Source organism: Prenolepis imparis, unplaced genomic scaffold (assembly GCF_030444845.1).
Source record: "Prenolepis imparis isolate NDT839.2.m4 unplaced genomic scaffold, iyPreImpa1.0 SCAF_189, whole genome shotgun sequence".
Lineage (NCBI taxonomy): Eukaryota > Metazoa > Arthropoda > Insecta > Hymenoptera > Formicidae > Prenolepis > Prenolepis imparis.
Window position 1 is genome coordinate 58,372 of NW_028141347.1, and position 14,299 is coordinate 72,670.

Here is a 14,299-nt window from a genome sequence, read left to right on the forward strand (position 1 = left end):
ACACGGGGGACACCTCCTGGGAGACCCCTCGATAGAGGGAGTATCCCTAAGCGGAAGGGAGGGGACCGTGGACCTCGCCCCGTGAGGCGAGGATCGTGTCCCCTCCGTTCCGCCTCTCTTTTGGTTTTCTCCCGGGGATCGGGCTCCCTCCGCCCCCGGAGGGGGTTGGGATTCGGCCACGGTCCCCGAGAGAACCTCCTCGCAAGGGGAGGAGTCGTCCCCCGAGAGGAACGACTCTCCCCCCCCGCCTCCGAGGCGGGATCGAGGGAACACTGTTCCCCCGATCCCACCTCCTTCGCACAACTCCTTCCCGCTATCCTCTCGCCGCGGCTGCGGCGAATCTCCTTCGCCGGACGCCAGCCCTCTTGCGACGCATCGGGTCGGCGTCCGGGTCTTCCTCTCTCTCCCTTTCCGCCACCTCCTTCCGCGTTAGGACGTCCTCGCAGAAGGAGGCGACGGCGCTCCACTTTTCTTTGCTCTCCAGCATGGCCTTGACCATGCTGGAGAGCTGCAAATCTCCCCCTATTGCGTCGGTCAGGGCACGGCGCTGTTCCGCCCATGCTGGGCAGAATTCCACTGTGTGTTGCGCCGTGTCCCTGACCTCCGTACAGTGGTGGCACTTCGTCGTTGGCTCCCTCCGCGCCTTATCGTGCAGGTACTCACCGAAGCACCCGTGCCCGGTGAGCACCTGCACAATCCTATAAGAGAGTCCGAAATCTCTCGACAGCCAATCCGATAGAACCGGCTGAATTGCTTGGACAGCGCGCAGACCGGCCCTCGGTCGGAGTAGTTCCTCCGACCATCGTTCCACCGCGCGCTGTCTTGCCCGTTGCCGGCCCACTTCTGCCGCTTTCGGTGTCAGGGCCAGGCCCCGCCTGGTTATGAGACTTAACCCCATCAAAAGTTATGAGACTTGGGAAAAAAAGAAAAAAAAAAAAAAAGCTGGTTCAGAATTCATAACTTTTCATTCTGTGTCGATTGGAGTACACTTGTAGTGTATGATTTTCAAAAGTTATGAGACTTAAAAAAAAAAAAAAAAAAAAATCGTATAGTTCAAAATGCATAACTTTCGATTCTCCATCGATTGATATATACTTATTTTGTATTTTTTTTAATAACTACGCAACATTCAGGGACGAAAAAAAAAGAAATATTAATAACTCGAAAACAATAAGTCCTTTATAAAAAAGTCCTAATACTTTTTTGTAGGGCTCGAAGAGAGGAACAAGATAGCCCGTAACTGGACCTTGTATCTCCTATAGTTTTCGAGAAAGAAGAAATATATGCATATTTTCGAAAAAAAAAAAAAATTTGTTTTATCTGAGATCTTTCGATGGCGAACCCTATCCGACGCACCCCTTCCCAACTTCCTACGACGCACCGTTGATGAGATATTGCCACTTCCGGTTTTCGACTTTTCGGCATTTAAACTTCCGGTCGAACCGAACCCAAACCCGTTGACCCCACCCCTCTACGGAGCACCGTTCTCGAGATATCGCCACTTCCGGTTTCCGACTTTTGAGCGTTTAAACTTCCGGTCGTACCCTTTCCGATCCCGCAGACCCCACTCCCGTCCGACTTCTCGTTTTCAACATAAAAGGTTGAGTAGTTTAAAAAAAAAAAGAATTAAAATAAAAAAAAAAAAAAAGCGGCGACTCCTTAGAAGCCACCTGTGGCGTACAACAAAGAAGGCCGCCTCGCCAACTACGCAACGACCGACCGACACGTTCAATCCCGTCGATCCTTGACTGCGCAACGACCGAGCGACGAGCTGGATCCAGTCATTGTTAGCTGTGCTCTCGTAGCGAGAAGATCGTGCGAAGACGTGCTCCCGACGTTGACAGAGGTAAGCATTTATATTAACTTAAACTTTTCTCATTTAATATTTTTCTTGTTTTTAATAGTTAATATTCTGAAACAGTTCAAATAAAGAAATGGAACCTCGTGTAATGGACGAGAGAGTTTTCCAGGCGCACGAGCGCGGTGAATTTGAGTAAGTACAATAGACGGAACGATAAGTCTTCTTCTCCGTTTTTAAACAAATTTTGTATTAATTATTTTATTGTTCTTTCAGTTTCCAATTAAGAGCATTTGTCATTCCGGTGCGTATTATGACAATCTTGCCTGAACCGTCACCGGACAGTGACGATACTGTGTCAATATATTCGGACATGTCATTTTCGGACGACTTGGACGTGGAGACCGTTGTCGACAACAACGAGAACAACAACGACGTCGAGAAGGACGAAGACGTCGAGAACGACGACGTCGAGGACGACGACGTCGAGGACGACGACGTCGAGGACGACGACGTCGAGGACGACGACGTCGAGGACGACGACGTCGAGGACGACGACGTCGAGGACGACGACGTCGAGAACAACGACGTCGAGAAGAACGACGACGTCGAGGACGATGACGTTGCAGAGAAAAAACAAGAATCCGAATGAAATAAATTGAGTCCGGAATATTAAATAAAAAAAAAAAAAAAAAGACTCTGTAAAGACCGTCCCCACCTCCTCGTGGTAAGAGTCGGGCAACGTAGAGAGCCTTCCTCAAGGCATCTCGACGGCTAACGGGGCTCCGGCATAATAATCACAAAACGGTACAAGTCTTGAACGAAAGAGCTCGACGAGACCTTTCATCCGAGACCTCGACGGCTCCTCCAGCTGCTTCCGTTCCCGAGATATTAACGAAAAACCATCTCTAGAGATAATTAAAAATTTAATATCTCGCGAACCAAAAGAGATAGATTGACGTTCCAGGTCTCGGACGAAAGGGCTCGACGAGACCTTTCATCAGAGACCTCGACGGCTCCTCCAGCTGCTTCCGTTCCCGAGATATTAACGAAAAACCATCTCTAGAGATAATTAAAAATTTAATATCTCGCGAACCAAAAGAGATGGATTGACGTTCCAGGTCTCGGACGAAAGGGCTCGACGAAACCTTTCGTCCGAGACCTCGACGGCTCCTCCAGCTGCTTCCGTTCTCGAGATATTAATGAAAAACTGTATTTAGAGTGTTACGTCCTGTGGACTGCACGATTCTTTTCTCCCCGATTTACGCAGATTCGCGTTCCGCGAACATATTAATTATAAGACCGAAATTAGTTATAAGAATTAAACGGAGAAAGACAGTGATTGTGAAACAACTCGATCGGTGAGATTACGAAACCTACACTTTGATCAATAAGTCATAGGTAATGTTGAAATATCACGATCGACACACGCTATCAGTAGACCAAAGATCGGAATTAGGAAAGAACTCTTCATACAAGGAAGCAATACGTTGCGCAAAGGGGATTAAACACCGAACGTATGACTATGAGTCACAAGAAAAGAGGACGCCCTTTGCCCTATAGGAAGGGCAGACGAATAGTATAAAAGCAGCGAATCTTCCAAGAACGTACTATTAATTCCGCCTACATCGTGGCAGTTACACACTTCTGGATCCTCGCATTAAACATACATTGTGACCATCGAGGCTCAACAACCAGCTATCAGTCAACCTACACCTTCGCCCACACCACTCGAAGGAATTATCGATCCTGAGGATCAACCTATAGCTGCCAACCCGCTCACCAAATAATATACAGCCAACAGTGAGTACTTTCATTCTTCTACGATCACGGAAGTGAATAAATCCCCGGAATCGCGACTAAACTTAATAAGTAGTGGAAATCGCTGCCCGTCGAGCATTGAAACGCGCTCTCCGATTGAAACGGGACGATCAAAAGCCAACGCGAATCCTCAACCGCCTCATAGCACATCAACGTTACACACACACTCATATATAATTGTTTATACATGTCCACAAATTCAAATGTCTAATTCTCTGAATATTATTAAGATTTTATTTTTTTTGAATAAATGATAATTATTTACATTACGCGAATTTAAAGTCTTATTTAAACCCCTGCGTTCCTTCATATATCCCCCGAGATCGCACAAGGTCCTATCCCGCGTAAAAGGGATTTAATTCCCTTACCGAAAAGAACCGACGAACGGACCCCTGAAATAAGCCAGGTAAAAGCGACTATCCAGTCGTTGACCTGCAAAAGGGCCAGACAGTCCGTTCGACCCGAAATCACTCCGATTTCGGGAAAACGCTGTTACGACCTTCGAGCGGCCTTTCCTTCGTGCAGGCCAGGACGTAACAGGAGTGATATATACATTATTTATGAAAATGACAGTCCTGATGGTAATAGATATTTACGAGAATTATATCAGAGTATAAAATACACACATATATAATGCGCAATATTTCTTATAACTCGTTTATCTTTGTAGCCGAAATGTATCATTTTCGTGATATCTATTAAAAAATAGTTTCACGCACACCGCGATTTTTCGGAATATATTATCTTTATACGGCCTTTCGCGATCCCCTATTCAGCGCTGATTTAATTACAGACTAAATATTAGCCGCCGACAGAGAAGGAGATTTTCATGGACATTACAACCGGTATTGTGTGGTGCGGACTAATAATAATCCAGCGCGGTAGAAAGAGAGGCCGGAGCGGAGCGCGTTTGAAGTACGTGTATTGTTAATGTATTGCGTAATTAGGTGCATTGCACGGTTAGGAACGGTAGAAATTCGGTTTCGCGCAAATTTTGCCCACCGCGCGATATTCACCAGGTAGGGTTGTTTTACCACGTTAAATCCACGCTCTACGCGCGGGATTGTGTTGCTCTCTTTGTCCGGGATAACTAACAGCCGCGTTGATGCGGACGTAGTCAAAGTTATCGCGCGAAGTATGCGCTAAATGTTTGATGCGTCACCCCTCTCTCACTCTCTGACCTCGTTCGCCATCCCGGGAGCTGATGATACGCGTCACGCTCGTGCGGAAAATAAAACAACGAGGTTTTTCCGTTTGTACACATAGACAGGCAAAACGCCGGAGTTCGAGATCTCGGTTATAGCTTGTAGGGAAAAATTCATCAGAATCCGAAAGCCGCGCGGAGCAATCCTCTCGAGAGATCGGAACACACATCCGGCGATTAGGTTTTATATATCTCTCGTGCAAGCTCGAAAGCTGACTTTTCCGCGCGCGCGACCGTTTATTCCGGCTCCATGATCTTCATCTTTCTGTCATGACCGTAAAAGACACGCGGTAAAGCTGCAGAGGGAGGATTATGGAAAACTTGCTGAAACTCGGCCACTTTCCGTGATTGCGGCTACCGTTGGGCGCTGTCGTTGCTTCTTTTTCACGACTTTGTGGGTTATTTACGTCTTTCCGCGCGGGTTGTCGGCTATCTCGCCTCTTATCCCCTTGCTTTATGCTCTAAAAGGGGTGGAAGGAGCGAGAGGTGGAGGACGCAGGTGTAAGCTCGCCGAAAGTTTTCATTTCTCAATCTTTTCGTGAAACAACATGATCTATTACTATATTTCTCGAGAAGCTTGTACTATTTGATGTGCTAGGTATAGAGAAAGTAATATTGTTATTTAATAAAGTTTCTGTAGTTGAATTGTGAACATTTCTAATTATATCAGTATCATCGTTAACATTAACATTATTCGTTGGAGATAATACTTTCATAGGTGAATTAACCGATTGTGAAACAACATGATCTATTACTATATTTCTCGAGAAGCTTGTACTATTTGATGTGCTAGGTATAGAGAAAGTAATATCATTATTTAATAAAGTTTCTGTAGTTGAATTGTGAACATTTCTAATTATATCAGTATCATCGTTAACATTAATTATTCGTTGGAGATAATACTTTCATAGGTGAATTAACCAATTGTGAAACAACATGATCTATTACTATATTTCTCGAGAAGCTTGTTAAAGTTTGCGCTATATTTGGACAAATCTCACTGCTATTTGATAAAGATTGACAATCTTTTTTAGTTATCATTCGTTTCATTTTCCGTCTTTCCATTTCTTCCAGATTTTGCTTTTCTTTCTTGTTTATTACACTGGAATTCTTCTTCTTCTTCAGCAGTTCGAACTACTTTTCTTCGAGGTATAATTAATTATTAGTTTAATAAAATAATTAAATAATCTAAATCAAAGTCAATTTCAATTCAACATCAAACCAAAGTCAATTTTAGTTCAAATTAGAGCCAACTTTAAGAGACAACCACTGTCAATTTCCATATTAAAATCAATTTTAATTTTTGTATCAATAAATAATAATTAAATAATAATAATTATTATAATAATACTTTATCAGTTTTTATTTATTTCAGTTTAAAATTAATTAAATTAGTATAATTAATTTAATTTAATATTAATTTGAAAATAAAAAAAAATTTTAATCTTATAATTTTAATAAAAATTATTTTTAATTCAACAATTTAAAGTAAAATTAATTCAAATTAAAACATAATTTTAATTAATTAATTTGAATCGAAACTAACTTTAAACTAATAATTTAATTAAAATTAATTTTAATTTAATAATCTAATAATAAGTTAAAATTAATATTAATCGAAGTAAAAATTACTTTTAATCTAGATGTAAATAAAAACGATTTAAATAAAAGCTAATTTTAATTTAATAATTTAAATCACTTAACTAATTTAAATCATTTAACTAATTTGAATCAAGTTAAAACTAACATCAATTTAAGTCAAATTTTAATCTAATAAAAAATCCAAATTACAATCAATTTCAAATCATAATCAATTTCAATTTAAGTCAAACTTCAATCCAACAATCCAAGCCTCAAAATCAATTTTAATCCACTAATCCAAATCACAATTAATTTTAATTCAATCAAATTTCAATCGCTAATAATTCAAATCATCAATTTGAGTCAACAATCAAAGTAACAACCAATTTCAATTCACAAATCAAATTTCAATTCATTTCAGTCCAACAATCCAAGTAACAACCAATTTCAATTCACAAGTCAAATTTCAATTCAATAATAATTTCAAATCAATAACTACTCACAACCAATTTCAATTCAAGTTTATTTTCAATCTAATAATCCAAATTACAATTAATTTCAGTCCAATAATCCAAGTCACAACCAACTTCAATTCAAGTAATGTCAAATTGCCATTCAATTTTATATCAAATAAAATTCAATTTTGGTAAAAATAAAAATTAATTTAATTTCAACCAAACAATTTTAATTAAATCTAGTTTTATAATTTTTTTTAAATTTTAATCTTAATTTTTTTATTTTATTTACTTTTTATTATTTTTTAATTTATTTTTTTACTTTTATATTTTTCAATTTTTTAATTTAATTTAATTAAAAAATTTTTTAATCTAATTGTTTATAATTTAAATTAATTTTAATTAAATAATTATAACAATCAAAACTAATTAATTTAACAATAAATTTAATCACAACTAATTTCAATATCATTTAAAATTAAAACTTTAATATAATAATTTATAATAAAATAAATTTTAATCTAAAAATTTAAATTAGAATCAATTGTAATTAATCCAACAATTAAATTAGTAAGTTAATTTTAATTTAATAATTAATATTAAAATCGATTTTAGTATAATAACAAAAAATTAAAAAAACTTTATTTTTAACTGAATCTAAATAAACTGCGACGTCTTTGCCTCTCTCGAGAACGCCGCTCTCGAGAAAGCGACGTGCAATGTAAATCGGGAGCGATATCTATCGAAACGTAGGTAGGTGATACGGTAACGAGATAGGTAGTCAACGGTAATGCGGTACTTTACAGTATAAACTCTATGCTAATAAATGGGCGCCAGGCGCGATTTCTCGCGCCACGGTAACTAGAATCTCTTAAGAAACTTGATATAAAGGTCCGGCTGCGCCTAGCTCAGTGTATGGCAGAGGGGCGCGATTCTTTGGTAACGCTAGAGAGAGATTCTGGAGGAGAGGAGGGAAATTATTTGACACTCAATATTCAATAATTAATTAACAAATATATTTAACACATAACATTAGAAGGACATATACAATTGATACAGTAATAATCTCGAAATTACAGGAAACGATTACCTTACGGTGGGAATCCACGTGCGAGGTAATCGGTACACACGGTATATAAACATATTCGAATCGAAACTAGCTCCGGTAGCGAACAATAGGTGCGAGAAGGTAAGCGCGGTATACAAAAACTCCGGAATGTGGTCGCAGCATTCCTCACGCGCGCGAGACTACAATCTTCACAATCGATATCTCGAAATGTCGGAATATTAAGGAACGGTAATTACGGTATTAACGAGGCGTCCCCAATGGCTCACCACGATGATATATAACGTTATTTGCCATGAAAGTCCCTCGAACAGGCGGGACGAGACGATATTTACGGAATCTTTACGAAATGAAACAAACGGTAATTTCGCGCTATATGTACGACTCTCGCCGAGTTCCTCGCAATAGATACGGTAACGGTAACTCGCAGAGAGCGACCACGCACAAATTCCGAGGTTATTTAACGCGATCTTATAATTCCATCAAAAACACGATACGATACGATACGATACAATACAATATAATTCTCGAGTCTTAACTTATGACGACTGTCGGCGGCAACTTCCCTGAGAGAGACACTTTCGCGGAACCCGGTATGAGCCAGTATCGCGGTAACAATTTTCTGGAGCAACTATGCTCCGCTAAACGGAAACGGTAATTCGGTATAAAGCTGTCGATTTTACTCGACAGACTTTAACCCACAGCACGGTAATACACGACACTAGCTGGACCGGGAACAATTTCTACTCACGAACTACCCGAGTGGCGGCTTACAATAGGTTCGCAAGGCTGATCGATTGTCGTCCTGGAGTCCCTCTCACTTGTTCCGTACGCCAGACAGAAGTGACTCTCCGAGAGAGAGTCCTTAGGTCCCTCGAGCTCCGCGCCGATTTCTCGCGCATCCTATCGATATTCGGTCGCCGTGGGGCCGCCGGGATCCGCCCATCGATCCTTCGGCGCCCTCGTCCTTGTACCCGTGATTTTCGGAGACTCGCTTCCCGTTCTTTCCGGTATCGTGGCGGTATCACCTCATAATTCTTGATTTCCGGGGTTTGAATTGGCAGGCTGGCCGGGCCGTCATCCAATCCTTCCCGCAGGTGTTTATGGGCTGATATAGGGCCCTCTCCTCACTCTGCAGCATGAGGGGGCCTCTCGGTATCCTTTAGCGCTTCCATCAGATCTCTAGAACAGTTTATAGTTTAGATAATATCTCGGGATGGCGGTAGCGACGGGAACTCGATACATGACCTTTGGCACGGTATCCATTTACGGTAGTTTCCTCCTTGGATCTCCGGAATCTTGCTGCACATTTCGTTGAGGAATCCTCCACTCAGTTAGTCGTGTCACGGTTATTTCAACCCACATTCGCTCAATACGGTAACGCAGGAAATATTATACAAACAAAAATAACAATAAAATATAATCTTTTCGCTTTAAGGTCGCTATCTCTCAGGGTGTGAGAAGCAACCCCAGGACGGCTCTCCCCTTCCCTCCCCGGTCGAGCTATTGCCCTTGTGACGGCGCTCAAAAGGCGTCACGTCACAAAACTTAAATTTGATAATATATATATTGATAAATGTAATATATATAAAAGCAGAATAATACATTTTTATACATATATAAAATTTAAATAATTATTTGAAACAAACTATATGACAATTTTGGTATAAAAAAAGATATAAATAAAGGATATTTATTCTTTTCTTTATATCTTGTCTCTCTTTCTCTCTCTCTCTCTCTCTCTCTCTCTCTCTCTCTCCCTTCTAACTCAATCTCCCACTCTCTATCTTCTTCTCTTGATGAAAATCTTCTTTTTTCTATATCTTTTTTATTTCTCTTTCTTATTTTTTTTCTTTTAATTGTTTTTAACCCCTCTTCTTTAGGCTTTTCTATTAGCTGTAATAAATTATTTATTTATTAGATTTTGTATAATAAAATAAAGTGATACATATTTATACGTACAATGCATAAATGAATACTTATAATATATATACACATGTAATAATATATATATAATATATATAAATATACATATATGTGTATATAATAAATATATATATGTAATAATATATATATATATATATATATATATATACTTTTGAAATATAGAAAAGATTAATTTATCGCTCATTTTTAAATATTAATACTGCTTTAATAATCAAGTCAATAACATACTTTTTTATCTGTGTATTTTCTCTCTATCGGTTATGTATCTTCTCACTTTCTCTATATCTTTCTCTCCCTCTCTTTGCCCCTTTTTTTCTCGATGAAAATCTTTTCTTTATTTTCTTCTTTATTCTATTTCTCTTTTTTTATTTTTTGTTGTTTTTAATTGTTTCTTCTTATTTTTTAACTATTTATAACCTGAAATATATTATTTATTTATTATTTCTTTATTAATAATAATATTAAGAATTTGCAGGAAGACATCTGCTTGGCAGCAAAATGTTGTCCAAACAATATAATTTTTAAATATGAAAAAGATTAATTTATCTCGCTCGCCATTAAATATTAATACTCCTTTAATCGTCAAGTCAGCGCTGTAAAACCACACGCGGCAACAATTGTCGGTGTTCAATATTTAAAGAATTATTAAAAGAGTATTAATATTTAAAGACGAGCGATAAATTAATATTTTACATTTTTTAAATGTATATCATTTGGACAACATTTTGCTGCCAAGCAGATGTCGGCTTGCACAGTCTTTTAATTTCTGCCACGTATTTAATTATTAAATACTGACCAATGTCGCCGCGCGGTTTATACATGAACTTTACGTGAACTTCAAATGCTTTAAATGCTTTATAGCTTTTTTATCTATAATTAATTTATCGCTAGCCTTTTATTAATACTACTTTAATAATAAAATCAGCGCCGTATTAATTGCGCGGCGACTATTGGCGGTATTCAATATTTCAAGACGAGGCAAAAATTGAAAAAGTGTGCAAGCCGACATCTGCTTCGCAGCAAAATGTTGTACAAACAATATACTTTTGAAATATGGAAAAGATTAATTTATCGCTCGTCTTCGAATATTAATACTACTTTAATAATCAAGTCAGCGCCGTATACATACTTTTTTGTCAGTGGATCTTCTCTCTCTCTCTCTCTCCCCCTCTCTCTCTCTCTCTCTCTTTTTTTTCTGAGAGAAGACGTGTCAAACATCGCTCTGCAAAAGTGATAACTTTTAAGTGATTATATAGTGAGGGAGAGTGGCGAAAAAGTATTGAAGTAATAGTTGCATAGACCGGGAATAGACATGAGTGTTATCTAACAGGAATATGCTGATTTGTGAGCGTGAGAGTTATATTTCGTGTATTGAGGCATCGAGATTTCACGCGACAGGTAGACATTAAAGGTGGACACAAAGCGCTGACGTGTGAATTTGGACAAAGGTAATTGACCGCCTATGCTGGTATTAACAGCTTCGGCCGGTAATTATCGATATGAACGATGAATATGACGAGTATCGATGCTCGGCATGTAAGAAGGCAATAAAAAATCAGGTTGTTGCATGCAAGTCTTGTATTAAACTGTTTTATCATCCAGGATGTGCAAGTAAACATAACATTTATGATAGAAATCGCTAACTGGTGTCGTGTCCTGGCCCATTTGAGAAATTTACAATTGAAAGTGAAGCAGATATGAAGAAGGCACCGACAGCAGCGGGGAGCAGCAGGGAAAGACAAGGATCTACAGGATCTACGGGTTCGTTTACGACATCAAGCAGTGGAAATAGAATATCAGGAGCGAGTGGATCATCGAGTATTGACGTAAAAATAGATTGGCTTGTAAAAACTGTGAAAGAAATAAAAGACGAAACAGCATGTAAGAAGGAAATTAAAATGATGGTTAAGGAAATAGTTCGAAAAGAATTTGGAAGTATTAAACAAGAACTGGAAGACTTGAGAAGAATTATACAAGGAGGAGCGGGTGGACTGGCAGGGGGAGCTCAAAGATGTTATAGTGAAGCAGTTAAAGAGAAGGAAAAAGAAAATATTATAATTGTCAAACCCAAGGTGCAACAGGAGAGTGAAGCAACTAAAAAACTGATAAAAGAAAAGGTAGATATCAAGAATATGGCTATGGGAATAACGAAGTTAAAAAAAGGAAGTAAGGGAACAGTGATTCTCGGCTGTGAGACTGGAGAAGAAATGGAAAAGCTAAAGGCGACAGTACAAGCCAAGCTGGGCGAGAACTTTAACGTTACTGAGTCACCGCGGATGAAACCTAAGATAAAAATTGTCAATATTGGCGAGGAAGAAATGGAGTTGAATGATGATGATTTAATAGGTACAATTAAGAAGCAGAACAAAATTGACGTGAAAAATGAAGGAATTCATATGCGAATAGTGAAGAGAATAGTTAAAGAGAAAATAAATGAGAAATATCAGTCCGGAAGAAGAGGAAAAGATGGTATCGTAATAATTGAAGCAGATGAAGAGACTCATGAAGTAATGTTAAGAAAAGGGAAACTGAATGTAGGATGGAGAAAGTGTCCTGTATTCAATCACATTAACATTAAAAGATGTTTTAAATGCTGGGGTTATTATCATATTGCAAAGAATTGAGCGCGTAATGAAACATGTCACAAATGTGCAGGAAATCACAAAGTGAGTGAATGTACAGCGACAAAGAAAAGATGTATAAATTGTATGTTTAAGATTCAAACATACAATTTGAAAATAAATGATGAGCATGGCGCACTTGATCCGGAATGTCCGACTTTCAAGAGGGCGATACAGGAGGAGAAGAGGAGGGCCGGATGGGAGGAAGATAAATAGCAACTACAGAAGGAAACGGAATTAATACTGTATACAAATGCGCAAAGTTTGATGGCGCATAAAGACGAGATGCAGCATCAGATTATGAAGAAAATGAATCCTGCGTTCATAGCGTTATCAGAAACCAGAGTGACTGCTGAAATTGAAGACTGTGAAGTGAACGTAACGGGGTATAGTATGATTAGATGTGATGCTGAAAACAGAAATACAGGAAGGGTTCTTTTATATGTAAGGGACGATATTAAATATGAGATAGTATTAGTAAAAAAGTTAGAAGCGAATTGTTGGTGTGCTGCGATTGAGGTGAAAGATAAATTGTATAAAGGAGTGATAACAGTAATATATCATTCACCGAGTTCATCGCATGGTGAGTTCGTGAGATTTCTGGAGGATATAATAGAAGAATTAATAATACGGGGAGAATGTATAGTAATAGGAGACTTTAATATAGATATTATGTTGGACTCGTTTTATACAAAGAAGTTACAAACGACAATGTTGAGCTTAGGCATGAAACAATATGTAAATAAACCGACGAGAATTACGAAAGATAGTAAGACAATTATAGATTTAATTTACGCTAATAATAAAATAGAAGTGCAAGTAATTCATGAACCTAAAATAACGGACCATGCGTGGTTAAAAGTTGATCTTAATGCGAATAAAATTGATAATAAATACAGAGAATTTAATGCTAGGAATTTTAAAGAGTTTAATGTAGATGAATTTATTAAATTAGTGGAAAATAAATTAGGAAAAAGATATGAATGTCAGTGTGAGAGCGAAGAAACTTGTCGATAATATAGTAGATGCGTTGGATGCTACAGCACCTAGAAAAAAATTTAGAATTCCGAAAATATGGGAAGGGAAAAAGTGGTTTTCAGATGAAATAAGGGAAGCAGCGACTAAAAGGGATGAGGCGTACAGTAAAGCGTTGTATGATGACACGGATAAAAATTGGTCACAGTTTAAAATCGAAAGAAATGCAGTGGTTAAACTAATCAGGACAAAGAAAAAAGAATACTATGAAAATATGATAGATCATAACAAGGGAAATCCGACATCTATGTGGAAAACCTTAAAAGAAATAATAAGGGGCGAACCAACGGTTACAAAAAAAATAGAGAATATAGATTTTGAAATATTAGATAATACTGAAGGGTGCAATATAGCTAATAAATTTAATTTATATTATATACAGAGTATTGAGAACATAGTAAAATCTATAAGTAGAGATAAGTTAGGAAGTCCAGGTAAAAGAATTATTTTTGTTATTGAAAGCGAGGGAATAATGGAAAATTATGAGATGATTAGAATAGAGCATTTACAAAAAATTGTTATGGAACTACCAAAAAAGAAAGGCACGGAGGAGGGATTAACTAGTGATATACTTAAAGCAGTATTTTACGTAATAAAAGAGGAATTTATTGATATAATAAATAACTCTTTGAGGGAAGGTTGCTGTCCAGAAGGTTGGAAAACGTCTACGATAATACCGATTCCAAAAATAGAAAAAGCCAGAAAAGCAAGTGAATTTAGGCCTATTAATATGTTACCAATATTCAGTACTCTGCGTTGATACCACTGCTT

The 14,299-nt window shown here is 37.9% G+C and overlaps 1 protein-coding gene across 1 annotated transcript; it reads right to left on the reverse strand.

Moving 5' to 3' along the window:
• Nucleotides 1–313: 313 nt before the first annotated feature.
• Nucleotides 314–898, reverse strand: LOC145947925 (uncharacterized). Its single transcript, XM_083057690.1, has one exon. It carries the CDS (start codon nucleotides 896–898, stop codon nucleotides 314–316), a length of 585 nt encoding a protein of 194 aa, XP_082913816.1.
• Nucleotides 899–14,299: the final 13,401 nt, after the last annotated feature.